The 27,251-nt window shown below is 41.1% G+C and overlaps 2 protein-coding genes across 2 annotated transcripts; one reads left to right on the top strand and one right to left on the bottom strand.

Moving 5' to 3' along the window:
- Window positions 1-307: 307 nt before the first annotated feature.
- strn3 (striatin, calmodulin binding protein 3) lies at window positions 308-23,092 on the bottom strand. The gene is made up of 16 exons (XM_015036573.1): window positions 22,487-23,092; window positions 12,112-12,215; window positions 11,410-11,483; window positions 11,254-11,332; window positions 10,818-10,979; window positions 10,205-10,343; window positions 9,025-9,160; window positions 7,750-7,889; window positions 7,411-7,589; window positions 6,984-7,031; window positions 5,701-5,822; window positions 4,555-4,722; window positions 3,760-3,900; window positions 3,573-3,680; window positions 2,597-2,683; window positions 308-2,263 (listed from the first exon to the last, which is right to left on the bottom strand). Exons 1-16 carry the CDS (start codon window positions 22,745-22,747, stop codon window positions 2,094-2,096), a joined length of 2,118 nt encoding a protein of 705 aa, XP_014892059.1. The 5' UTR covers window positions 22,748-23,092; the 3' UTR covers window positions 308-2,093.
- Window positions 23,093-23,940: 848 nt separating this feature from the next.
- ap4s1 (adaptor related protein complex 4 subunit sigma 1) lies at window positions 23,941-26,817 on the top strand. The gene is made up of 5 exons (XM_015036585.1): window positions 23,941-24,296; window positions 25,368-25,454; window positions 25,535-25,603; window positions 25,678-25,689; window positions 26,161-26,817. The coding sequence occupies exons 1-5, from the start codon at window positions 24,159-24,161 to the stop codon at window positions 26,287-26,289; spliced, it is 435 nt and encodes a 144-aa protein (XP_014892071.1). The 5' UTR covers window positions 23,941-24,158; the 3' UTR covers window positions 26,290-26,817.
- Window positions 26,818-27,251: the final 434 nt, after the last annotated feature.

The following is a 27,251-nucleotide window of genomic DNA, read 5'->3' as shown; positions in this document are numbered from 1 at the left end:
AACTGAACCTCCACACCACTAGGGGCAGCAGCAACTCAACCTGTCAGTTCCAGCCTGAGCTTTCTAGTGTCCTCATAAAAACAGGAAGCAGCACATGAACTTTAAGTGTTTCATAAAGATGTCAATAACAGATGCAGCAGAAAACAACCATCTGCTTTTTGAAGTGGGGTTATGTTGAGAGTAGTCAATATCTTCCCTGCAGTGGAGAACGTTCAGTATCTCTCTTGTTCTGCAGTTTATGTTGCTTCATAAACTGCAGAATAAACGGTGTAGAAATCCTGATATAGAGTCAGGACGTGTCTTTGCGTTTCCTTGTGAAGCCGCCAACTTGTTCTTTGTTTTTTTAAAAACAGCCCCACTAGGGGCTGAAGGTAAATGATTTTGGTCAAAAATGTGTCAGCTGATTAGCTTAATCAGAAACTGTTCAGTGTTGCATGATATTCTTATTACTGAGTCACTGCTGCAGCATTTCAGTGCTAGCTGACTGAATTCTGCAGCAGTGTGTCTTAAAATTGTGAAGCTTTCACACAGTTTGATTGGGAATAACATTTCACTTTGATTAAAACCAGAATTATATTTCTGGCTAACCACTGGTTAGATCATGTGAGCACAGTTATGTAAAGACCCAACCAGTCAGATGGACTGGTAGAATGGTTACTGATTAGGAACTCTCCACTAGGGATGCACAATATATTGGTATCAATATCAGCCGATGTTAGCCACTTTTTATCATATTGGTATCTGTCCGATAAAACTGGGCTGATTAATAACTGATGTTTCCTGCTGTCTAGTTGCTGTTTGTGTTTCAGGAGAACGCTGTCGGCCTCTTTCAGTCATGTGACAGTGAAGTAGTGCAGGACTGTGGGGAGTTTAGTTAGAGCAGTGCCACAGAGACCTTGTAGTTGCTTTTACATGGGATTGAAACACGTAGGAAATATATATAAAAATATTGGTAAATATATTATTGGTCCCTACTCTCCACAGAAGCCCATTTCAAAACTTCAGATCCGTCTCCCTTCATGATCCCTGCTGTCAGAGTCTTTGGTTCTTCAGGCTGAATGAAAAATCAGCAGAAGGTTCTGTTAGAGGACAGAACTGTTTAAGACGAAACACTGAGTTTCTACATACCAAGTTGTGAAGAACTGGTAAAACCAGAAGTAACAGTTTAAATCTTGCTGCATCACTAAACCAGATCTGTCCCTGGTGTTGGTCTGATCAGACACGTTTCCTCATCATTTCTCTATTCTCTAAGAAGACAGCTTGATGAGCCTTGACTTTATCTGAAGATGGATTCTTCAGTAAACGTAGCTGACCTTAAACCCAGCAGACGTTCACTAAGCCTCACTGTAAAACCTCCTGAGGCTGAATGAGTCTGAAAGGCAGTGAGAACTTTATCCTTCACTCAGAATAATATGAAAGCAATAATAAAGTTAATCATTTCAGACTTGATTCTTCCAAGTGAAACTTTGTCACTACGGAAAACTGAAAGGACCAAAAAGGTCGTTTTGACTGCAGATGTCTTGCTGCAGCCACTTACACTTGTAACAGTAAAATGTAAAGAATTCATCCTTTGAACTTGAGAACCATTGAGACGATGAAAACACAGATCACTGTTAGACATTTAAACTAATTTACCGACTGCCTTACTGTGAGTGGATGTTTTAAAACTAAATATCCCATAATGCAATGTTTGACCATGGCACAAATAAGGAAGTAACAGTGATGGAGACTGAGCCAAAGAGTTCATGGGATGGACGGAATCTGTGAGCAGAAAGGAGCAGCTCCACCCATCAGCTGCATTTGGGGGGATTTTTCCTTTAACGTTCCTACGTCTACATGTGGAGATTGCACTAGAGTTGAATATGACGAGGAGGCCAGGCTGGCCGTGGTTAGCCTGCTGGACACCACCGTAGAGAGGGAGCTGATCAGCCAGATCAGACGTGCTCCATTCAGTGGGCAAAGGCGGCGGTGGCACGGGGCGGCTGCGTGTGTGTGGGCGTCTCAGTCTGCTGCCGCCTTCAGATGGATGTGAACAGACCTGAATCCTGGCTCCGTCTGACTAGGAGCCCACGGCGCGGCGCTGCTCCTCTCCTCTATACGTAGACCCTGGCCAGGGCGTCGGCTCCGGCCGAGGCGATGTAGGCTTTGGATGGGTGAAAGGTCACGTCGTAGATGGCCTCTTCGCTCTTCTTACGGTGAGCCGTGATCTCCTGCACGCACGTTTTACTGTCCAGGTTCCAGAGCCGCAGGGAGCAGTCGTGACCTGAGGCGGAGGAGAGGAGACATGTTGTCGACCGAACCACCGCTTCACTCCGCATGGTTCCAGCAACGGACCGATCCACTGACTTCACTACCGGTACCACTAGGTTTAGTATTGGTCGATACCAAGCCGAAACAGAAAAACTGCTGAATCAACTTAAAATGTTTCTTTTTTAAACAGACATTAATTTATACACGTTCACTTGTTAACTCTGCAGCAGTTCAGCACATTTAACACACCAGCAGCTTCACAACCCAACCATTTTAAAAAGACTCTGTTAGAAACAGTTTCACACCTGGAATCGCTCTGAGCTTTATGAGACGTTAGGAGACTTACTGCCAGAGATCAAGTAGATCCCGTTAGGATCCACGGCCAGGCTGGTCACTGCGTCCAGATGGGCCACCATGGCGTGGATCATTTTACCTGCACAGAGGACAAACTCCTTCAGATTGGGCTGAAAATTCATCTATGTAACGTCACAGTAATTCACCTCACAAGTTTTAGTAAAACCCATTTATTCTAGAGACACATCCATCACAATGTGAAGTGTTTTTTAGCCTCCCTGCTACCAGCAGCCAGCCTGAAAGCTGGAGCAGATCACATCTCTTCAACATTTCATTAAAAAAAAAAAAAAAACCAGAGTGTCCTCTTTATGAGAGAATTATTAAACAGTGTCTTCTGTTAGAAGCCTCTTTAGATAAAATGCAACACAGACTGCTGCAGGACATCCTTCCTGCACACAAAAAGGATCTATCGTATACATTACATCTTCTGTATAGTTGGGATTAATCATTTCATTTTAAATTTGAAGTCCTGTTGAGTTCATTAAATCTGTTATATTCCTTATATTAGGAGTAGGAATGTATGTTATATCAGTGTTAAATTATATAACATATAACATTAGTGACTGATATCAGTGGTAATGATATTAGTCATTCTTTAACATTCTCTATCAGTCAAATAAAACTGGGTTGATGTTTGTTTCCATCTTGCTGCCGTTTCTTTCTAATGGAGGAACAGAAAGAGGCTGGTCATGTGACAGTGAGTCATGATGCGTTTACAGACTGTGTGGAATTTTCAGGGTTTTTTTAAACAACAAATGGTGACATTCTGTTCCTCTCTCCTGCAGCTGTATGTGTCCCACTTTATAAATTGACAAAAGATGAGACCAATAATATTGTTAAAAGTCATAATAATAGAACAATAAGTATATTAAGACAAAATAATAAAAGTGATAAAAAATAAAAATAAGTCAATAAAATCCCCTCTGTTTGTGTTGCTCCAGGTGGAACCCGGCGGTCAGCAGACTGACCTGACTTGTTATCGAAGAACTTGATGTGGCGATCCTCATGAGCCGTGATGGTGACGGGCAGCGTGGGGTGACTCACCACTTTATTGATGTGATTCAAACCCGGGACGGCTGAGCGGGGCAGGAGAGGAAAGGTCAGCAGTGACAGGTTGTTATGGAGATGAACGTCAGTGACCAGAGTGAACCTTACTGCTGTCTCCTTGACCCTTCAGCACCAGTGCAGTCTGGGATGTTTCCAGGTCGTATATCGCCACGTCTCCGTTGTTAAAGGACGCCACCATGTGGGCGGGGTCACAACCGTTAAAGTCTACGGCGGTGGGGATTCCATGCTCTGCAGAGAGGGAAGCAAGGCAGGAAGTTCTGCTCAGTTACTTCCTGCTCCGTTCTGATGAACTCATAATTAATCTGGTATAATCTAAAGATGTGCCGATCCAATATCAATATCTGTATTGGTCCTGATCTAGAAAAAAATCTAGATTGGGTATTGTGGCAATGTTTCCGAACCATAAAGGCAGATCTATTCACTCTAATTCTATGCTTTGTGCTCTGAGTCATGATTTATTAAATATTTTACATTATATTTATAATTCATAATTGCTCTTTCTGGTTTGTTTCAGTTTATTTTTACATGTCTGGCCAAATAGTCAACCTATTGTTTTTATCAGTTTCAGTTTCTTTGTTATTTAATTTCCATTGGCTGTTCTACTCCTAACTGCACTGACTGAACAAATGAAAGTTGTTTTTCCATGTTTGACTAGCTGGTGAAGCTGTCAGTGTATTTAGCTATTCTGGTGCAGAGTCAGCAGATTAATTTGTATTTCAGGATACATGTCTGTGTTTAAAAAAGAAACATTTTAAGTCAGTTCAGCTGTTTTTGTGTATCAGATCGGTATCAGCCGATACTACACCTCCGATATTGGTATCAGAAGTGAAAAGAAGTGAATCGGTGCGTTCCTAGTGTAATCTGGTGTAATCTGCCTCTCACCATTGTTTGTGTTGAAAGTGCTGATGCAGGGGTCTTTCTCCACGGGATTCCACAGCTTGACGGTTCCATCAGCAGAGCAGGACAGGAGGCGGTTCTTGATGCCGCTGTAAGCCAATCCCCACACGCCGTCAGCGTGACCCAGCAGCGACCCCGCCAGGACGCTGCAATCTGCCAGCAGCACAACAGGAAACTATAGGAGGGATTTTTTGCTTTGCTACAACTTAACTTCTGATTTCACTTTAAGGCACCATCTGAACCGTTTCTTCACTGACTTCGCTAAATAAAGAATAGTGTATCCAACTTTCTGGTCATTAGAACTAATGAATCAATGTGTCTGTAGAAAACAACGTAGAAAAGCTGCAGATTTAAGCTGGGAGGCTTTTAGACACAGTTGATCTCAGGTTTTCTGATGACATCACACAGAGCTGCAGATTGGTCCTGATGGACCTTCATCAAGCTTTCATGTTCCATTCAGGCTGAAACGATTCAATGGATCAATTGTGATGAATTGATTATTGAATTTAGTAATCAGTTTTAGCTTTATCTGATTTAAATGCTGTAAAAACAAATATCCTATAAAAGATAACCTTTTGCTGACTAATTAGTAATCAATTGATCCAAAATATAATCAACAGATCAGCTCTACACTGTATTGATCAATCCAGCCTGAGCTTCTCACATGTTCATATTAGAAGGATTTTTTAGCTGCTGATTCATCCTTTGATACAAATGATCAAGAGTTCACTAAAGGAATGCTGTTATTACATTTTAGCCAGTAAAATAAGTCTTATTTAAAACAGGAGTTTAATTATTTATCACCACATTTTAATGTATTTCTAATATTGTACAAAAGACTTAAGTGGTTAAATAAAAATATCTCCAGAATGTAGCAACTTTTTTATTCGATTTTATCAGAATAATTGATTACTTGATTCCTGAAGTAATCGTTAGCTGTTGTGTTTAGTTCATCTAAAGACTCAGAAAGGAGCTTGAAGAAGATCAGAACAATAAGAACTGTTTTCTAAGATGGCAGACTGTCAAACTTTTCACTCAACATTGTGCAGAAATCCAAAGTTTCTGATCTAAATGTGAAAGAGCAGAGAACAGGGAGCTGATCGGCAGTGATCCAGTGGATCACATCAGTACCGTAGGTGTCATAGGGGTCGACGTTAGAGCTGGGGATGTTCCACCACTGGATGGTGGAGTCGATGCCTCCACTGAAACACTGCTCACCGCTGGAGGTCATCGCCAAGGACAGAACCGGGCCGCTGGAAGGAAAAGACGGAAATAAATTAAAATATTCTTCAGGAAATAAACTCTCAATTAATAACGGTAAGTTATGGTGATCTTTCAACAACCAGGCTGGATTCTTCTGCTTTGAAGGTTGAATCTCTTCAGCAGATCTCTGCTGTTACTCTGATGAAGTTCAAAACTTTAACCCATTGAAACCTTTTTCTCTCATATTTTAAAAACTTTCTAATACAATTTTATTAAAAAAAATAATCACAAACTGAGCATAAAATAGTTGGTTAAAATCAAACAATAAGATGGAAAACAATTCATATAAATGCAAGAAACACAATAGAACCTGCAGTGAAAATGAGGAACAAAGCTTTTATTAAAATCCCAGGTTTCTGTAATACACAAGAATATTTTTTTCACCTTTAAGTGGACATAAGTCCCATTTAATTAAACTTAAGAAACAGCAGGAATATTTCCAAATAATGCCAGCGATCTACATGTGACCATCTGTTTCCAGAACTCTGAAAGAAAATCTCAGTATCTGGATGAAACCATCCCAAACCTCAGAAAGCGAGTTATGATCTGACAAAACAAATGTTTCCAAGACAAAATATTTAACATAAATGGACACCATCACTGAAACAACACAGTTTCCCCAGTAAAAAACTGAGATGGCAGCATCATGCTCTGGGAATTGATCAAGTTCCTGAAATAAGCAGAATTATTATTTGTTCATTTTAGGGCCAATATTGAGGGAGGAATAAAAAAAGTTCTCTGTGAACTTATTGCAGATATTTCTACTGAGATCTGGCTGGATGCATGCTGACGACCAGACCTGGAATAAAGTCACAAACATGATGTTCTAAACTTCAGCTTTCTTTCTCCATCCTAACCCACACCTTGAAAACCAACTCCATACTCTTCTCCAGATTGTGGCTCAAATCTGTTTTATTCAGCTGGAGCTTTTGAGTGAAGTGGAAGAATTTAGAAAGCCTGGCTTGTCAACACTTCAAAACCACTGCTTTTTGAGGGGACATTTTCTTGGTCCCCATGAGGGGGAATGCTGTTTTCGGGTTGGATATGTGATGGTAAGGGTTAGGTAGTAGAAAACAAAAGGAAGTCAAAGTAACGTCCCCACAAGCCTCAAAAACACGCGTGTGTGTCTGTATAGGAGTGAGGATACTTACATGTGACCCCTGAATGTGTAGATGGGCTCCACATCAAAAGAGGCACTTCTGAAACAGAGAGAAGATCCAGGTCGGTGTTCGGCTCATCATGGCTGCTGCTCTCCTTTTCTTAAATGAGCTTTTAAAACTGTGATGCTTTTATTTAAAAAATGTGGTTTTTACATATTTGCTAAAACTGAAACTGACTAGAGATGCAGTTTGTTCACAAAGTGCTGGCTGCATCTGATATAAATGGAACGTTAAAAGAAAAACGTCAAAATGATCAAAACATCATCGCTGTGTGAAATGAGTTTGTGTGAGTTTAGATTAAATGACTGAAATGAATGAGCTTTATGATTCTCCTGTACCGAGTTGTGTTAAAGAAAGCCTGCATCTGATGTAACTATGAACGACGGTAGAGAAAAGGTGTTGTGCTGAGTCAGCATACTTTTTGGCTGGGACGGTCTTGGTGAGGTTCCACAGCTTCAGGGTGTGGTCTTCAGACACGGTGACCAGGCAGGGCTCCACGGGGTGGAACGCCAGCGCCCGGACGCCATCGAAGTGGCTCCGCAACGTGTACTTAGGGTTCCACGTCTTCCTGAACGCAGACTCTTTACTGGACGAGAGCTGGTGGGGACACACAGGGACGAAGAGGGACAGAGAGGGACACACAGGGACAAAGAGGGACAGAGAGGGACACACAGGGACACACAAGGACGCAGAGGGACAGTGGGATTTTGTCCATTACATTTTTCTCTCCCAGTACAACTTGAACTGGTTTTCTTACATCGTAGCCAAAGTCCGTCTCGTCGTTAGTGACGGTGAGGTCTGCCAGGTCCCCCAAACCCAACACGCTTTCCAGCACGTCGTCCGGCCCCCCCAGCAGGAAGGACTTCCCCCCACCGGAGGGAAATGGTAGCGGTTCCGCTGCAAAGAGAAAAATGATTCAACAAGAGTTGAAACTAAAGCCGCGTCCTTCCAGGATCACAGGGAGCGTCTGAAACATTCAGCACCTTCAGACGGACACGGACCGAATAAAACATCTGCTGCAGACAAAGGGAACCCATTACAGAACTACATATTCATTACTAGGTTTAATGGGAAATGTACTAATGAGTCTCTGGACATGCTTTCAAGGCTCATACATAAAGTACGGAAGAGGATTAGTCCACTGAAAAAGAAAGAATTCTGTCTAATCTCAGAAGATTAAAGTCAGAATTCTGAGACTAAAGTAAGAATTCTTATTTTTCTAGTGACCCTAATCTTCTTCTATAATAAATTGACATAAATCATCATAAGCATGCGAGTACATATTTGTTTTCTATCAGATTCATTTGAACAAGGCAGTTAGGAAAGAGACAGAGAGGTTTTCATGCCTCTCTAGAGTTTGATATAGTTTTTCACGTCAAAATCACAAACTTTGATGTTCATATTGTTGTTTATGTGGCAGCAAGTAGAGCGTAGTTATGAAGTGGAAGGAAAATTATAAACTTTATTTTTTTTTTAATCTGAAAAATATAACGTTTGCATATTGAGTATCAGCCAAACTATAAAAATTGTGAGTCATATTGTAGAAAAGCTGTCTGAAGGCTCTGGATGCTCCTCTGAGCTCCAGTCAAAGAGATGAAACTCAGCAGAGCTGTGGAGCTTCTCTGATCAACAGGAAGTCCTTCAGAGTCGAGTCTGACAACTCGGAGCCTCACTGTGGAAACTAAGCCGTTTCTGACAGATGAAATTAGACAATTTAAGCTTTAAGGCATCAGTTGTGCAGAACATCTACAGAGGAGCAGATTAACAGAGTGACTGTGACATGAAAGAATATCTAGTTTACAGGAATGAAGCTCATTGTGGAGGGGAAGACAGGTCTGACTTTACTGAGCAGAAACAAACAGCCCATCAGCTCTAGACAGCAGATCTAAGAGAAACTACAGGACCAGCCTTCAAGTCACTGAAGCCAATAACACATGAAGGTCTGAAGAACAGTCTTTCTTGATTCTTTACAAGGTTACTTGATTTGAGCATCTAAACCGTTAATCAGCTGAGCGTTTCCTACAGGTCTCACCCCACTCCGTCCCGTCTCCAGAGCTGCGAGCTTCTCCAGCTCCCTCTCCATCCTCTGCTGTCACCAAGAAGTCAAACTCCTTCAGGGCTTCCTCTGTGTCTGCGTCGTCCTCTGATGCCAGGCCCTCGTTTCCTATCTGCACCATGCCAGGCAGAGAGAGAAAGGAAGGAGGCAGAATCAGGAAAATACAACGGCCCGGGGAGATAGGAAAAAAAGAACTGTACATTTCTGCTAAAAATCTCTAAAATTGAGATTAACCTCAGAAATTTTCTAGAAAAAAAAACATAGAAGGCTGACATGCAAAACGCGCCACAAGTTCAAAAACACAAAATCAGTGGAAAAATGCTGCTGATAAAAATGTTGCAATCTCATAAAATAGAATCAAAGGGCTTTACACAACAAATAAAAATGCTGCAAACACAGAAAAAGGAAATAAAATATATATAAAAAAAAAAAACAGACAAATATGAAAGCTGCTCCACAAAACAGAAACGCTCCAGACCACTAGGGGGAGTCTTACGATGGAGTGTTAGGGCCATTGAAGATGGAGAAAAACGTGGTAGAATAAACATATGCCTTAAAACTCAGAAATTAATCTCAAAACTTCTGAGTTTTTTGGTTTAAAATGACTCTTCCTTCTTTTTCTCAATGCCCTAATATGCCACCATAGAGTCTGGAGTTGGTAAAGTTATCCCCATAGACATCCTAGAATATTGCATAAAGACTGCTTGTTTCAAAAAGACATGAAGTTGTTCTTGACTTCCCATGAAATCATGGTCCCTTATTTACCTTAAACATGTGTATGTCTATGGTCTGGTCCCAAAAGATTATTTGTTTGACTCCCTCTAGTGGTGTGGAGCTTTGCAGTGGAGCGAATTTGCAGCATTTCATACTAGAAATTGTTTTTACTATGTGCAGCATTTTCCTCCTTGTTCCTATTTCCTGTGGTTGCAGCATTTTATGGTGGCAGCATTTTTCATTTGCATTTGTTTTGATGATTGTAGATTTTTGCTTTTATTTTCTGTGATTGCAGCGTTTTTCTTTGCATTTGTTTTTTTCCGTCAGTGTGTTTAGCCGTTGGTGCGTTGCAGCTGGTATCGCTGTCAGCCATCTTAGGAACCACATCCAGCAGAAATGATATGTCATAAAAACCCAACAGGAGGAAGTTCAGCTGCCTTACGTTAGGCTTGTGTTTTTTAGGTCTGTGTTGTTTGTCGGAGCTGATGTCATCCATCAGGTCTCCTTCCTCGTCCTCCTCCTCATCACTGTCCTCTGCATTTTCTAGGAAGTTGAACGTCTCCAGATTGTCATTTGGAATCCTGCACAGAGCAAACACTTTAACCCCTCATGCTCTGAGAACCAGGTAACAGTGAGGTGAGGATGGATGGCTGGTGCAGGAGGGCCTGGTTGAAGTGTGTGTGTGTGTGTGTGTGTGTGTGCGTGCGTGCGTGCGTGCGTGCGTGCGTGCGTGCGTGCGCGCGTGCGTGCGTTTGTTTGTAATACCTTGTGGGGACGATTTTCCTGACATATACTACGTTGTGGGGACCAATTGATCCTTGTGGGGACTGGAGCCTCATCCCCACTAGGGGAAACCCTGTTTTTGGGTCAGGGGTCAGATTTAGGGCTAAGGTATGAATTGAGTTTTGGTTAGGGTTAGGAAAAGGGTAAAGGTAAGGTTTAGGCTGTAGAAATGAATGGAAGACAATGGAAAGTCCCCACAAAGATAGCAACACAAACATGTGTGTGTGTGTGTGTGTGTGTGTGTGTGTGTGTGTGTGTGTGTGTGTGTGTATCTCTTGGTTTCTGTGCAGCGCTCCGTTCCATTGATCAGGTGCTGCAGGTTCTTATTCTCCATCGATCCGTTCTGCTCAGAACCCGACAGGCCGAGCAGAGAGCGAACCCTCTGAGTGCGAACATCCAAGATGGTGTCTGTGTATCCCACTTCCTGAAGGTACCTGAATGCAACACATAATATCACAGTGGATTCAGAGCTGAACTAGGGCCGAAACTAATGACTAATTTAGTAATCAATGGTTCTGGTGATTAATCGGATAAAAAACTGGCACATTCTACGAATTTTTAATGTAGGAACTGAAGCACTTCCTACACAATATCGGAAATACAAAATGCAAATTTAATTTTAGTTCATTGACTCATTGTGGTGGGGATGTTGTCATATAGTTTCTCTACAAATCCTCTCATGGTCTTTGGTTGAAGGACGGGTCTTACTGTCTGAGGAGCTGCCGGCCTTGTTTCCACATTAGCTGACTGTTGGCAGGGACAGCAGAGACCTCCGACTCTTTGGTGTCTTCAAGGAGAGAAGAGAGACAAGATGAGCCTTTCTGTCAGGTTCACAGCTGGAGCTGAGCTTCCTGCAACACCTACCTGACTCAAAGATTGGCATCTTCATGTCTCCTTGGTTTAACTCTGTTCCATATTTTAACTTGTGGTATTTTGCTCTGAGAAGGAGAAACAAAGAATAACCTTAATTAATCTGTCATGTTACCGTCACACACAATGATTACAGATAATATTTCCACATAGATGTAGATATACTCCCATATTTTCATCAAACACATTTTGACATCATATAACTTGAGGAAATATAACATAATAATAATGTCAGGTTATCATTTCATTTGTGAGTAAAAAGCTGCTCGAAGCAGCCTGGCCCTGTGAGGAAGAGCCAACATCACCGATCCATCAGGATCTAAATGGTTTCTCCAGAACCAGAGTGACAACACCAGGAAGGCTGAGTGATCTGAAGCAGTCTCTCTCTCTGCAGAGCAAAGTGACAGAGGCTGATCTTCAGACCTTTGTGGATGAAGATAAGATCGATGGATAACTTTGGTTTCTCATGCCAGTATCAACCAGACTCCCAAAATGAAGGAAATCAGGGCCGACTGATCGATGAGCACAGAGGATGACATTAATGTAATAATTCTACACTGATCCAGAAATGAATACAGTTGCTGTCTGTCAGAGTCAGTCAGTGAAGGCAGAATCAAAAACATACTAACTCTTAGCAGCGATATGAGTAATAGTAAGACTGGAAAAGTAAGCAGAGCATTAAGACCCGTTTCTTACCTTTCCTGCTTTAAAGCGTATTCTAACATTTTGATTCTCCTAACCAGGTCGTTCTTCAGGTTCTCCTGGCCCTTCCTCTCCCCCTGCAGGAACGCTATCCTGGCCTGGAGAGAAACACACACACAACACAAACACAGTTCAAAACACTTTGTCCACACACATCCACAATCACAGACAGACACACACCCTACAGCTAAGCTAAAACTAGTCACAGCCCAGGCAGATGTGGTTTTCTAAATATTTTCATCTGACCAAGAAATGGAGTTTCCCAATAGAAAATGAGAGAGAGATGCCTATGGAGGGCCAAAAGGTACAAAACTAAATAAATAAATGCATATTAAATCACTAATTAAACAAATCATGAAATAAATAAATGTTTAATTAAATATTTAAATTATTTATTTACTAGACAAGTTGTAAGATAAGTCATTAAAGTATTCAAATGCAATTTTATAATAGCCAAGGCAGATAAATCAATGTAATTATTTAATGGTTATTGTTCCTTAAAGAGTTAATTCAGAATTGAGAGGGCGGGGCTAATAATGATCTATTGAACTCCACTAGTTTAGCCTGACTCTTGGAAAAGTTAAACCAAGGATCATATTAACACTCCAGCTCTAGAAATATGACATTTAGTCGTTTCAAACCTGCATTACATTATTCCAAAGAAATAGCAAAATATTTGCAAACATGAAACATTTATTTGGTTTGTGACAGTTCTACAAAATAGATTTAAAAGAATCAAGCTAAACTAGATGAGTTCAACAGATCAGTGTTAGCTCCGCCTTCAGCTCTGACAGATGAGCCTGGCAGATAAAAATATAGCATGGTGCAGAAATGTATTGCAGGAACAGGAAGCATAAAATAATATCCATTTAATTAATTATATGCATCAGCTTTTATAATTTTGCATTTTAATGATTCAATGACATCTAATAAAATGTCTATCAAATAAATTACTTAAACATTTTATTTATTTCAGGGTACATTCAATTAATGACTAACAATTTATTTAATTAATTTTGTCCCTTTTAGCTCTCCATAGCTGCAGGAGCCTTCAGCTAGTTCATGGAGCTGCTGGAAGCTTGGAAAGCAGGATGCTAACGTAACCATTTGTTGGCACCACATAATGGTAGAATGGAGAGGCAAAGTGACCAACCGGTAGTTGTTGAGGGATGTGATGTCATCACCCTATTCCTTAAACATAAACAGCTCAAACAGCTGATGTCACACAGTGTGAGAGAGAGCAGCTGTCTTTAGCGTCGTACCTTTAGTCGCCTGTGTATGTTATGAAGAGAATGTTAACATTTAATCCAGATTTCTAGAAAGTTCCAAACCTTTTCCACATCCAGCATGTTTTATGATGAAACAGAACAATGTGTTCAGCTTCCTGTCATTTGCCCCAGTTTCACACCCTGTTTAACAGAGCAGCTGAGACCATAGAGCAGCGGTCATGTCAATGATCTTCTTAGGCCTTAAAATGAGCCATCATTTGATCCAGGAGTGTTAAACCAGGAAGAGCTAAAACATGCAGGACACTGGCCCTCAAGGACCCACTGCCACAGAGGGATCCACTGTATGTCAGCACTGACATCGGTATCGGTTGATATTTCATTTTGACAGTGATGCAGTAAAGCATTGTTGGAAGTCTAACTGAAGCAGAGGTGAAACCATTGGTGTAGTTGTTATTTTTAAGGGTAAGAAAATATATATAATCTTAGTAAATATTGGTTATCGACAATAACGGTAATAATATCAGATAACATCTGCTCAAATTTTCATGCAACAGAGACAGTTATGTTTCACACATATAAAAATAATTATCAAAAACAAAAAGTAAACTTTTAACAGAATATTTTGCTCCTTTTTACTTGTCTACCTATCCTGAGTATGTTACTGGAATTAACATCATTTTAAAGAAAAATCTGACATTTTATATTAAAAAAGAAATCATCAATGAATCAATGTGGCCAAAGTGAAGTAAAGTACCAGATGTACGTCCTCCACGGATCTTTCAGCACAAGTTGGGACTTGATTTGAAGGAAATCTGGAATCGATGCGTTTACCCTGTTTGCTTTTCAACAGAACTGAACACACAAAATTCATCCATTCTAATGAACTTTAGAGTTTCTCTTGTTGATTCAAGGGAGAGAGAAATATTTCCACAGGAATATTGACAAAAAACAGCTTGAGGCTCCAGCTTGTTGTCTCAATAAGAGCATGAATCCTGAAACCAGATCCCTACACAGAATTCTGGGAGAACATGGCAGCCGTTTGCTTTTGAAGAAGAAAAAGCTGATATAGAACTGATACTGAAATGAATAATTCACAAAGTTGTCATTTTGCTCTTGCCCTGCAAAGGTGAGCTAGTATTAACACAGAAACGGATGAAGGCAAATAAATCTGTGTGTGTGTGTGTGTGTGTGTGTGTGTAGGTGTGTGCAGTGGTGGGGACCACAGTGTGATGACAGCACAATGTAATAATGACTTGGAGCCTCATATTTCTGCTCACACTATGCAGGCATGCCAGCTGCTCCAGTGCAGCACTCAGTAGAAGTTAGTTCAACATTTTCCACCTCTGAATAAACACGGTACCTCAGTTTCCATTCTGGTCCATTTTTCAGCCCTGGGTCCAGCTCAGCTTCAGGGGAATGACGCTGCGCAGCTCTATGACACTCACCAAGATTAAAGCCTGACCAGTGCCCTGTGTTTAGACGGGTGAAGCACCGTCACAGCACAGGTAGGATCCAAACAGCGGGGTGACAACCATGACAAAGTAGTCTGTACATGTAGTGAGCCATCTGTTCCAGATTTACCAGGCTGATAAATCAGAGCAGGCTATGTAAGGACATGAGTCATCAGGGTCATTCCTCTGAACAACGCCATCATGAAAACACTCAAATACACACTTCAGTCCTTTCACAAGTTTTCAAGACTGAGGCAACGTCTGCTGGGCTCGATGTGAAACCACAGAGGTGGACAGGACGAGCGGAGGATTACTGACCAGTGTCTGGTCTCTGAGTGAAAATGCCACACAGCTGTGGTGGCCCATAGGGGCAGAGTAGGGGGCAAATAGGTTAAGCCACAGGTTAGGTTCACACTAACCTGTGGGATGTCGTAGGTTTATCAAGATAATCAAAATTGCAATACAATTAATAAAAAAAAATTATTCAAAGTTACTCATTTCCTCAAAGTTGATATAGACAAGGTTCCTTGTACAGCACATTTCAGCTCTAAGGTAATTGTAGCTGGTTTAAATGATAGAGAAACACTACATTTTGTCAAATGTCATCAAAATTCATCTTCATAAAATGTTGGAATAAAGATTAAAATAAATTGATTTTCCAGTTATATTAGTCAAAAGGTAGTTCTAAAGAAATCAATTTTGGTCTACATTTAAAAGAAACTCAGTGTTTCAGCTGTTTTGCAGTTTTCTGGAAGCTTGTTCCAGATTTGTGGTGCATAGAAGATGAATGCTGCTCCTCCATGTTTGGTTCTGGTTCTGGACACAGAGCAGAACCAGAACCAGAAGACCTAAGAGGTTCTGGAAGGTTGATACAACAGCAGCAGATATTTAATATATTGTGCTGCTAAACTGTTCAGTGATTTATAAACTCACATCAGTATTTTAAAGTCTATTCTCACAGTTCTCTAACTTCCTTGTTTTAGTCAGAATACCAGCAGCAGCGTTCTGGATCAGTGGCAGCTGGAGGATTGATTTGTTAGGTTCATGTGTGAAGACACTGTTGCAGTAATCGATGCGACTAAAGATAAACACATGGATGAGTTTCTCTAGATCTTGCTGGTAGAAGGCCAACTTTGTAACTGTCTTTATGTGACTCTGAAAGTTCATCTTGTCTACTGATTTGCAAAAAATGGATGCAACATTTATACATTCAATATTTTCTCAAAATAAGGGAAAAATTCCCTCCTACTTAATGAGTTTGTCTTAGTTAAAGAAGTTAAACTATCATCATATTGATGCTTTCAAAAACTGCTGCTGCAGTATGAAATATGGTATTGAGTATTTTTCAACTTACTGCATTTGAAATTTATGTATGTATGTCTCACCAAATGCTGGTTTTGTGAATAATGATTGTCTGTGGGCCATTTATGGACATGCATCATGTCCACAGTTTGAGGATGGCATACAATCATATTCAATAAATTGGAATATACATTCTGATAAGGCTGATTTGTCTGCTTAAATGTGCCTTCAGAAAATGACCTTTAAGGTTTCAAACATACTTAACACTCAGGAACTTTTACTCTACAGACGACTTGGGTACGCCTTTTCATTAAATGATCCTCACCTCAAAACGCTAAATACAGCGAGCCTTCTAAAAGACAGAGTGTCCATATCATGTTACTGCTGCTGAAAATAGACCAAAGATAAATTTATACACCTAGAAAATAACAATCCACCCTCCAAAATATCTAAGACACTGTATGTCTTTCTTGAAATAAGGCAACGTGTGAGATCCATTTTAGTTTTCAGATCTTAGGGTCTTACAATCATTTACAGATCCCTTTTCTACAAACCCAGACTACTTTGTTTGCTGAGCAGGTAAAGTAAAACAAGCACAAAATCAAATTAGAATTTTTCAGTCCCCCACCCAACCCCCCCCGCCTTAATGAAGGCAGACATGAAGGTATTTCTATGCGAGAGCATTTATACATAAAACATGGCAAATGTCTGACCAATCACACAACACTTCACACAGAACTCTTTTTGAAATAGTTCGACCGGGTCTGGTGTCAAGAAGTACGAACTTCCACCACAAGTCCGACTCCTGTCATCTACAAAAATACTCAGATAAGTCTGCAGTTGTTGGGTGAATCAGAGATGGACAAGAGAGCTGGTGGACCACTTTGTACTATGGTTTGGATACAATCATCTTATCTTGAATGTGAACAAAAAACAACATGATTGTAGATTCCCAAAAGTCAAACATTAATTCCATCATGGGAAAAGAAGTGAAGGTGGCTGAACTGTTAAAATACCTCAGACTGTCCAGTTTGAGGCAAATACCTCAGACTGGACAGGTATTTGCCAACTCAATAGTGAAGTGTCTATAAGAAGGGGCAGAGCAAACTGGACTTCTTGTGGAAACTAAGATCCTTCAAGGTTGCAGCAAGATGCTGCAGATGTTCTAGAAGTCTGTTGTTGAGTGTTATCTCTTCAGACATCATCTGCTGGGGCAGCACAGGGTTTCCTCTAGAAAAATCTGCTAAGCTCAGTGGTAGGGGTACTAGGGCAGTCCATCAACAGCCCACCATGTTTTGTCTCAAAAATGTTAACAGTTACAAAAAAAATCAGAGGTACATGATCAGGCATCATAATTTGGAAATAATAGCCTGTGACGCCAATGGACAGGTACAGCCACGGCACAATTGGAGTGCACCCAATCAACTATAAACCTAGCTTAATCCGTCTTTACCGTCACTGTTATTGGTGCATCAATAACCATATTTAAAAACAAACAAGTGACACTTAGCCTGATGTGGGGCAAGTAAAGCCTGGTGGCCCACCAGGCTTATAATAAACAGCCTCAGCAGCCTCAGAGCTGGGAACATAAAAACACTCAACAGCCTGATAAAAAAGGCTGGTTCTGGTCTGCTTCAGATTTAGTTCTGATTCTGGACTGTGGAACCTCTGGAGAAGGATTCTTCTTCTGAAATTATGGACAATCCTGAGCATCCTCTTCATGAGGCTGACAGCAGAGTGCCTGTTAGAGGCTTCTTCAGTCCTGCTTGAATTAACATTACAGCAACATTTCATTTCCCATTTGAGATTAAGGAGTATCTTTAATTTGTGTTAAAATAGAAATGGAGTATTACAATGTTTTCAGATAAGTGTTTCTATAATTAGTTATTCCCATAATTCATATAAATACTTAACTGCTATGAAAGAAACCGGTTTTAATGTGGTGTAAAACTGGATTGTTAAAGGGCATGAAATGATTCTTCATTTTTGACTGAAAGTTGAATATTTGACCCCTTCTGAAAGGTAACTTTTAACTCTGTTAAATGAGTGAATCAATTAATTTATTGTCACTATAAGCAATGGCCTATGTACTGAAGTGTGACATGGTGGTGTGTGGTTTTGTCCTAGAGGTTATAATTAAATCATTTGTGAACATTGTAAAGTTGAGATTACTTATAAAGTAAAACCCTAGAGATGACAGAGAGATACCTTCTTTTCCCATGACTGAATGCATAAGTTAGTTTGTAAGTTGTGTGTATTGCGGTTATTTTGAGCTGGTCTACTTTTAGCTTTCAGCTGGGATCAGGCTGTCAGCACAGGGCCCAGTAGGCCAAGCTGTTTAATTACAGCCTCCTCTCACACAGACCCTGCCCCTTCTCCCAAAACATGGAGTCACTAATGGCTCTTATCCACTAGCAGCTTCTCAGCACGGCTCTGGGCGCTTGTGAGGGTTTTCCACTAGTGACAGTTGGTGGTACAGTGGATCCTATTCACAGCTGAATATTTTCAGATTTTTCTGTGGAACGCAACTACAATTTATTCACTGATTTTTTTGCAACTAAAACATTCATAAGAAAACGCAGCTTGAGAAGCTGAAATACTCTTGGCACAATGCTGTTTGACACGTTGACTGGAGTCTGCAAGCAACCTGCTCACTGCAGGAGCACCAAGCGTTCTGCAGTCACATCCATGGACTTCCAGAATCGTGGAATCGGCTGAGACCACGTTTATGAGGAAAGAGCACAAGACCAGAGACGCCACAGATTCATCTGTGGAATAAAGTAAACAAAGTTTTGATGTCACTGAGTAACGTCAGATGGACGTGTGTCTGCAACAAAACATTTATGTTTGGATATGAAAAACTTTATTTTAGTGATTCCCAATTTAAACAATCCCTAGAAATGACAGAAAATGCCATAAATCCTGAAGTTTCCACTTTGAAAGATTTCCCAATTTCATCAACTTGGCTTCCAAATGAAGGTTCCTGGAAAAGTTCTGCCACTTCGCAAGCTGACCCGATGCACACATGTCCTGTTGAATGCTGTTCTTTGCTTTTCTCCAGTGGCCATCTTCATTAACGATGTAAATGGAAGCGATGTGAGCTCCTGCTATGAAGCATTAGATGCTGCTTTAAAAGTACTCTCAATTTGCCAGAAGTCTCCCAGCCATTAAATCCAGCTGTTCCAATCATATCTATGGCCACATTTGCTTGCAGCAGTCTGCTCAGCACACAAACCAGGAGCTGCCATGAAAGGAAGCCACATGTGCAGCAAGTCCAGCCATTACATGTCCTCACGTCTAAATTATCCACAGTCAGCTGTTAGTGGTATTAAAACACAGAAGGAGTGAGTGGGAACAACAACTCAGCCATCAGGTGGTGGGCCATGGATGAGGCACACAATCCTCTGGAACTAACGTCCAAAATCTCCACAACAGCTGAAACACTGAGTTCCTTTAAATCATGGCTAAAAGCCCATCTGCTTAGAGCTGCCTTTGATTAGCAGTAAACAAAACATTAATCAACATATTTGACAAAATCCAATGTTTATTACTCGTTTCATAATTAGTGACTGTATTGTGTTTTAGGATGTAAAGAACTTTGCGCTGCGTCGTCGCTGAAATGTTCTGTACAAATAAACTGGAAACTTTCTGTACAGGCAGACACTGGACGTCTACACTTGATGTGGCCTTCAGATTAGCTCCAGAAGAGTGCATGGAGAGATTCATGACCCAACAGCTCAATCCAAGGATTACATCACTAAGTGCAATCCAGAACATCTGATGCAGCGGTCCACCCCATATCACCATGTCAGTGACAAATCACGCTTCTCTGTCTGCCAATCCAAGGAGCTGGTCTGGGTTTGGTAGGAGAACAGGACTTGCCTGACTATAAGTAAAGTTTGGCTCAGCCATCAGGTTGGGGGTATGTAACTTGTATAAAAATGTTTTTTATTTAGATATTTGAAACTGTAACTATGTCGTGACAGTATGGTATGAGACATTCTGTGGGGGAAAAAAATTATAAAAAGAATTGCACCCCTCCACCTTCTTTCAGTGCTAACTAGAAACAACTAATCAGAGACAGGGGGGCCATAGCGCTGTCAAACACTCAATGCATAGTGCTGCTCATCCCCTGTCCCCACTAGTCTGTAATCAGTTGGAATCAACTGTTCCAACTAGTGACTGCACCAACTAGTCAACCGATGGATTCTTTGCTCAAAGTGACTTTTTACGCGTCACGTCGACTAGTCACCATCATGTGACAAAACTGATTTTTCCAAGAAGATGAAAGATGAGAAACTTAGTCGGAATTTGTCAGATAATTTGAACTGTGCAAAAATATGAAGTCATTTATCAAAGGTCTTCAGCAAACTCTGGCAAAAACTACCGGAGCAATATGTGGCATCATGTCAGACTCTTTTTCAGCCACCCAGCTGATCAGCGTCCCCCTGCAGGCTCATCTTTTCGGTCCACAGTGACAGAAGGTCACTGCTTTGCTGCTGCCAAAGGAGTTCTTTTTATTCTGCATATTAGGCTTCTGTCTAATCGCTTCAGCTGTAATCAGTGTTTGCTGTGAATATAGCTAATAAAGCCTCTAAGTTGTGTGATGCCTTTTTTCTTGGTGCTATCACAGCGATTGGTTCACATCAACTTGACTTTTATCATGTTGATGTTGACTTAAAAAAAAATATAAACCCCTGATGTAACCCCTAGTTCCAACACGGCAGTGCAGCAAAGCACAATGCAAGATCTATGAAGAAACAGAGGAGTACATCTGATGTAGAGAAGCCTGGTTGTTCTACAGAGAGACCTGAACTCAACCCAACTGAACAGCACTGAGAATAAAGGAGATTATGACCCAGGCCTTCTCGCCCTACATCAGTGTCTGATCTCAAAAAAGGGATATGAATGAATAGAAAAACATTTTTTAATAAAAAAAACACTCATGGAACACCTTCCATGAAGAGTGTGAAAGAAATTTTCCCTTCAGAAGGACTGATAGTGTCAGTGGCAGGACAGATGCTCTCTACTGTCAGGTAATTTAATCACAAAACTATCAAAGTGTGGAAGTGTGTGATTTTCAACTGCTTCCATTCACCACCACTTTATTTCACACCACAAAGTGCAGCCTTGCTGTGATAGGAATGATCACAGAGACCTGGGAAAAAAACTAAGCGCTGACATCAAAGTGACAAAGGAGATCCCTGAAATGTGAGACACAAAAAACAGACTTCTAATATTAATGTTAACATTATGAAATGCTGCAAGGTGTAACCATAAACTACATGGTTTCAGAGTTAGGCTGCGACTGTCACCACTCAGCTAGGATGAAACACAAATAAGATGGAGTATAATTTGACTGAAATCTTTCTAACAGGCTGCTGAATGATAACTGACACTTTGTTCTGTGGAAACATAACATTTTGACCTACTCTGATTTACATAGAAAAAGACCTAAACTTTTATTACAATAATTTGGGGGATTGTTAATGTGATAAAAGTGAGTAATAATTTTGTTGGCTATAAATGTATTCCTGCAGACGGCCTCATAAAAAACAAACACAGCTCCAACAAGAAAACCATTTTCAAATCAGCTACTTCACTACAACAGCAACATGAAGCAGTGTAGCTGCGATAACTGCATCCAATCCTGTTCTGAGTCATAAATGTTGCAGTTATTGATGATCTCATATAGTCAACAGAAGAAATAAAATATTCAAACAATAAAGGGAATGAATGATTCCCATCACAAGACTGTGTTTAGAGGTTTAAGACATCCTCCATCAGTTCATTGTTGTCACAGAATGAATCTCTCTCTTATGACCATTTTCCTCTGTAGCAGTAAGATGACCGTCTCTCCTTACCGTTTAGTCCTGGTAGCAGGTCCTTGATCTGATTACTCCAATAATCCCTGAAGCTATGAACTGAAAACTTCCTGACACCCGAAGCTGGCCTGGTTTAAGCTGGAGGTCTCCTATCAGCCCTAGAGATGTTTCAACATGACCACCACCGCCAGCTGTTCTGACTGACCAGACCAGATGAGCTGGGACCGGCATCGGGCCTCGTTCACCAGATCCAACCTTCAGCTTGTCTCAGCTCAATTAAAAAAGAGACAGGCAGCTTCACCAGGATAATAACACTTCACTGAGGCAATGCTACAGTTAGCTAGACTGATCCATGGTGGGTGTTGCTAATGCTTAGCTCCAGTCAAGCTGCTGGTGTTTTTTCTAGTTTGCCACCCCTCCAGCCGGCTTCACCCCTCCATGACGGGCTGAGCGCTTCTTAAACGTCCCCTCCTACGACCACCTCACCACAGGGAGAAAGAGGGGACCACTCGGAACTGAGCGGATAGCCTGAGTTTAGCCTGGAAGGAGCTACGACGCTAACCTGGAGTTCGGCCCTCTCCACTTCCCAGTGTGCCCTCTCGATCTCGAACCGGGCCCACTCGTGTTGGATGTAGTGCAGGATCCCGGGAATAGTGTATTGCTGATGTGGCCGGGGCAAGTCTTCGTTCTGCTGCGGGACCATGACTGCTCCGATAGGGGGACCGCCGCTGCTGCTGCTGCCCTGCTGGTGCTGCTGCGGTGAAGGTGGCTGTCGCGGGGCGGCCGCTCCTCCTCCTGCACCTCCTCCAGGGTGTTCGTCCATGTTTTAATGTTTTTGTTTGGAAGTAGGGTTTGTAAATTTGCTCGGGTTGCACGAAGAGTCCGCCGGGGACCTCCCGTGTGACTGCTGCGGTGTCACCGCGGCGGTGCGTGAGGCTGGCTGCCCCTCAGCGTTTCGGGGAGTCCGGCTTAATGGAAATGCTGTGTTTACGTGTAGCTCTAACCGGCCGCCATCTCTGTTCTCTGGAAGAACCCAGCGCGCTGCATGATGGTACATCCACCGGGATTCTCGTCTTCGTCTTTGACATTTTTCCTGGCTTTGGGCAGCCAGCGAATAGGTTCTACACTGCCCCTACCTGCTATGGAATGCACACCTGAACATGCTTCAATAAGAAACATCTTAATTTCTGTGAACATATTATTTTTGTTTTTACTCGAATGAATGCTAAAACTGGCAATTGATCTAATTTAATATTTACAAATATAAATTTCACCACCTTCATCTTTTTCCCAATTTTGATTATAGAAATATTTAGCACAGAAGTATTTATCCACTATTTCACATAATAGTGGATAAATACATACATGAATCCAAAAATGTTGTAAATACATATGAACGCTGTAATAAAAATATTTATTTCATGTAAAGTCCGCTTTTCTGTATCAAATTTATATATTGTATGGATCCCAATAGGAAATTAAATGCTGTTACTCATATTTTACAAATTTCTTCAGAGATTTTGTAGAGGCAGGAAGGATCTTCCATAGCTGTCTGTACTACAGTGAAGCTGAGGAAGCCTTTGACTGAAGATGCCATTGTCGTCTGATAAAGAGGATCCTCAAGGTATTTCTTAATATTCTTTGCTTAATGAAGAATCCTTCTTTGCACAATCATCTGCAGAGGTCCCACAGAACAGAACCAGAACAGAACCTGCCTTCTTTATCAGGTTACTTAGTTTTTTCAAGTCCCTAGGTCTGATGCTGCTATAGCAACAGATGACAGCAGAAGATTACACTTCAACAACGTAACACACAACCAGCACCTTCAGTCCAAGACTTCGACTTCTTCACAGTCGTTTCTGCAATGTGCTATATAAATAAACTTGATTGACAACACTGCCTTTCCATGGATTATCCTCAAAAATATGACACAATTTAAGCAAAAAATTAACTATTTTTCTTATATATTGTACTATCATTGTAAAAAAAAAAAAAAAATGGAGGGGGAAACAAATATACATGTCTTACCTTTTTGCGCTAATTCTCCAGCAGGAGCTTGCTCTCTCTCTCTAATTTTATTAAAAACATTTCCACCTAGTTACTGACTTTTTCCTTAACTCCAATCCACTAGGTGGCAGTACTGTATCTCTCAGCTGCATTGTCATTGTTTATGTTTGAGGAAGGAAAACTGGTGAACTGTCTTAGGATGAGGCTGGTCTGTGGAAGGTGACAGGATGATTAAGTTTGTGCTAATGGTGAACCAGCAGGGTCAGACCAGACTTTCCAAATACTATGAGCCAGTGGAGCTGAGTAAGAGAGCAGCGCTGGAAGCGGTGGCTGTCCGCTGCTGCCTGAGCCGCGGAAAGCATCAGGTAAACTACCTGGCTGGCTAGCTGCCTGCCTGACTGCTTGGCTGGCTGCCTGTTGAGGTCTGGAGAGTTTTCAGAAAGAATGCTGAAATTATCGACAGAAATATGTGGCGGTTATACAGCTGGAAATCTTGTAATGGCAGCCATTGAATACAAATGCAGCACAGTTGGCAGGTTTGTACGTCAACAATGCCGCCATGTTTGTGGGGGCAGATTTCTCAGAATGAATTCTGTTAATAGAATATAACTGTTTATATTTAAATACACAGTCTACGTCCTTCCAAGCATTTACATTAACTATTTATACTTAGGACAGGGGCTGTCCTAAGACCCTTCCACTCCCCTCCCATCCAGGGGCTTGCTTTCCAGAAGCAATTACGGTTTCTGGAAAGCAATTACGGCTTTCCAGAAGCCGTAATTTTGCCAGATTAGTCTTTTTAAGCTTAATATATCTGGTCTGATCTATGATAAAATATTTCGGTAACACTTTATTTGAAGGGAGTTGAATAAGACTGTCATGACACTGTCATAAACATGACATAACACCTGTCATAAACATGAATAAGTCTTCATGAATATTTATGACTGTTGTCATAAAGCGTCATTCGGTAAATTATGACACTTTTAATACAAAGTTGACATTATTCAAAATGTCTTTGTTATGACAACTTGACATTAACCAAGAAATCATTACTGTTTAAACTTTATCTTTAATAACATAAAGTTACCTCATTTTTAAAGTGAAATCAGTAATTATTTTATAACAAATTTATATCAGTAATGATTTCTTGGTTAACGTCAAGTTGTCGTAACAAAGACATTTTGAATAATGTCAACTTTGTATTAAAAGTGTCATACTTTACCAAATGACACTTTATGACAGCAGTCATAAATATTCATGAAGGCTTATTCATGTTCATGACAGGTGTTTATGACATGTTTATGACAGTGTCATGTCAGTCTTATTCACCCCCCTTCAAATAAAGTGTTAGCAATCACAGATGATGGGTGAATGTAAACATCTCGAGTCTTCTGTGCACAGGATGTGCTTACAGTATGTCTGCCTCTTTCCAGTGTTCGTTTGTGGAGTATAAAGACTTTAAGCTGGTTTACCGCCAGTATGCAGCGCTGTACGTTGTGGTGGGGGTGTCGGACAGCGAGGTAAGTCTTCAGAATCTGACAACAACGCTCAGATTGTTTTCCTGCTTCTCTAATTCGTGCTTCCTGGAATCCTCCCGTAGAATGAGTTGTCCATCTACGAGCTGATCCAGAACTTTGTGGAGGTTTTAGATAAATACTTCAGCCGTGTGGTGAGTTCATCAGTGCTGAAAATCTTCAGATGGCTGCAGGATATCTCTAACTGTCTGTTTTTATCTGTCCGCAGAGTGAACTGGATGTATCCTTTATGATGGCAGGTTCCCAGCTCTGAGCTCATTAGGTTCTATTTGTAGCTCCAGAATAATTTTGAAATTTAATATGTATGAACTGTGCTGTGAAAAAGTATTTTCCGCATTAGTCTTCTTCTGCTTTTGCCTTTTTTGTTGCATTAAAATATTTCCTATCATCCAACCAATTTTACTATCCAGCAAACATAAAAATCTAGTTTTCAAAGATGATTTTATTCACTAAAGCTGCAGTATTATTGGAGCAAATAATTTTTTTTTTTTACATATTTATTGAAGCTCTCATTTGCCTTAACAAATGAGAGCTTCTGAGACAGTCTGTCTCTCTGTGAGACAGTCTGTCTCTCTGTGAGACAGACTGTCTCACAGAGAGACAGACTGTAAAAATGGAGCTTGGCTACGTTTCAGTTACGCCATCTTGTCTGCTGCCTGCTGGTTTCTCCTTGACCTTGAAATGTGGTCAGATCATGTTTAATTTGGACTCTGTTCACATCATCCTGGACGAGATGATCCAGAACGGCCACATCGTGGAAACGAACAAGAGCCGCATCCTTGCTCCACTCACCGCCATCGACAAAATGGCGGATGGGTGAACGAAGCAGGAAATGATGTCACAGACTATTGGAGCACTCTGGGAAATATTGGACTGGTGTTTGTTAGGGGTGTGCTGGTAAATCGGTCTTGGTTTCCTTAATATTGGGTGATCAACCGAAACTCACATGTGAAACTGATCTTATCTTCCACTGCAAAGGTCTGAAGCTACCCTGACAGACCGCCCACCGGGTCACCTGGTCACATCTGCATCTGTGCAGTTGACAACAGTCACTCCATTGTTGCCAACTTAGCAACTTTGCCGCCATATTTAACAAAATTCAGAATTGGCAGGTCAGGCATTTTGAAGATCAGCGATTGGCCAGAAAACTGCAATTGGTGCACCCCTAGTGTTTGTAGAGCAAACTGCTGCCAAGTCTCCATGAGGCGCTAATGTACCAGTGTGTGCATCTCACAGCAACACTTAACAGTACAGAATACTACTGACAGGTTGCAACTGTGTGTAATATGAAGTAATAATGTTTGTGGCTCAGACAGCTGATAATACATGGTGAAACCTCATTTTGTTATTTCTGTGTTTGAGCGTTTTTTTTTTGTGCACAATCACTCTCGATCAGGGGTGTCCTAGTCCAATCCCTGGGGGCTTGTTAAAGAAATGTTTCTGCTCCAACACATCTGTTCACCTCCCGATCTCTGCAGAGCTTCTAATTGTTCATTTGATCCCACTCAGCTCCTTCAGATTAGCCAGCAGCAATTAGCCAAAGTCTGGTGAAACTGCGGAGCTCATCAACTTTATGCTTTAACATCAGCTACAGCTAAAACAAAGTACCAAACATCAATACTGGATAAATAAGATAAAGCATTAAAAAATAGAGCTACCCCTCAGTGCAACATTGTTAAAAGGTCAATAGAGGAGCCATGCTGTGACGACTTCCTGAAGGCGGAGTTTCAGAAAGAGCAGGAGTTTTTAAAGAGACAGAGGCCCAATTTCAAGGAGTTAAAT

Source organism: Poecilia latipinna, unplaced genomic scaffold, assembly GCF_001443285.1.
Source record: "Poecilia latipinna isolate Pla-1442-1.1 unplaced genomic scaffold, P_latipinna-1.0 Scaffold373, whole genome shotgun sequence".
In the NCBI taxonomy this organism is placed as follows: Eukaryota; Metazoa; Chordata; class Actinopteri; order Cyprinodontiformes; family Poeciliidae; genus Poecilia; species Poecilia latipinna.
Note: the sequence above shows the minus strand (reverse complement) of the source record. Positions and strands in the feature narration are given on the sequence as shown.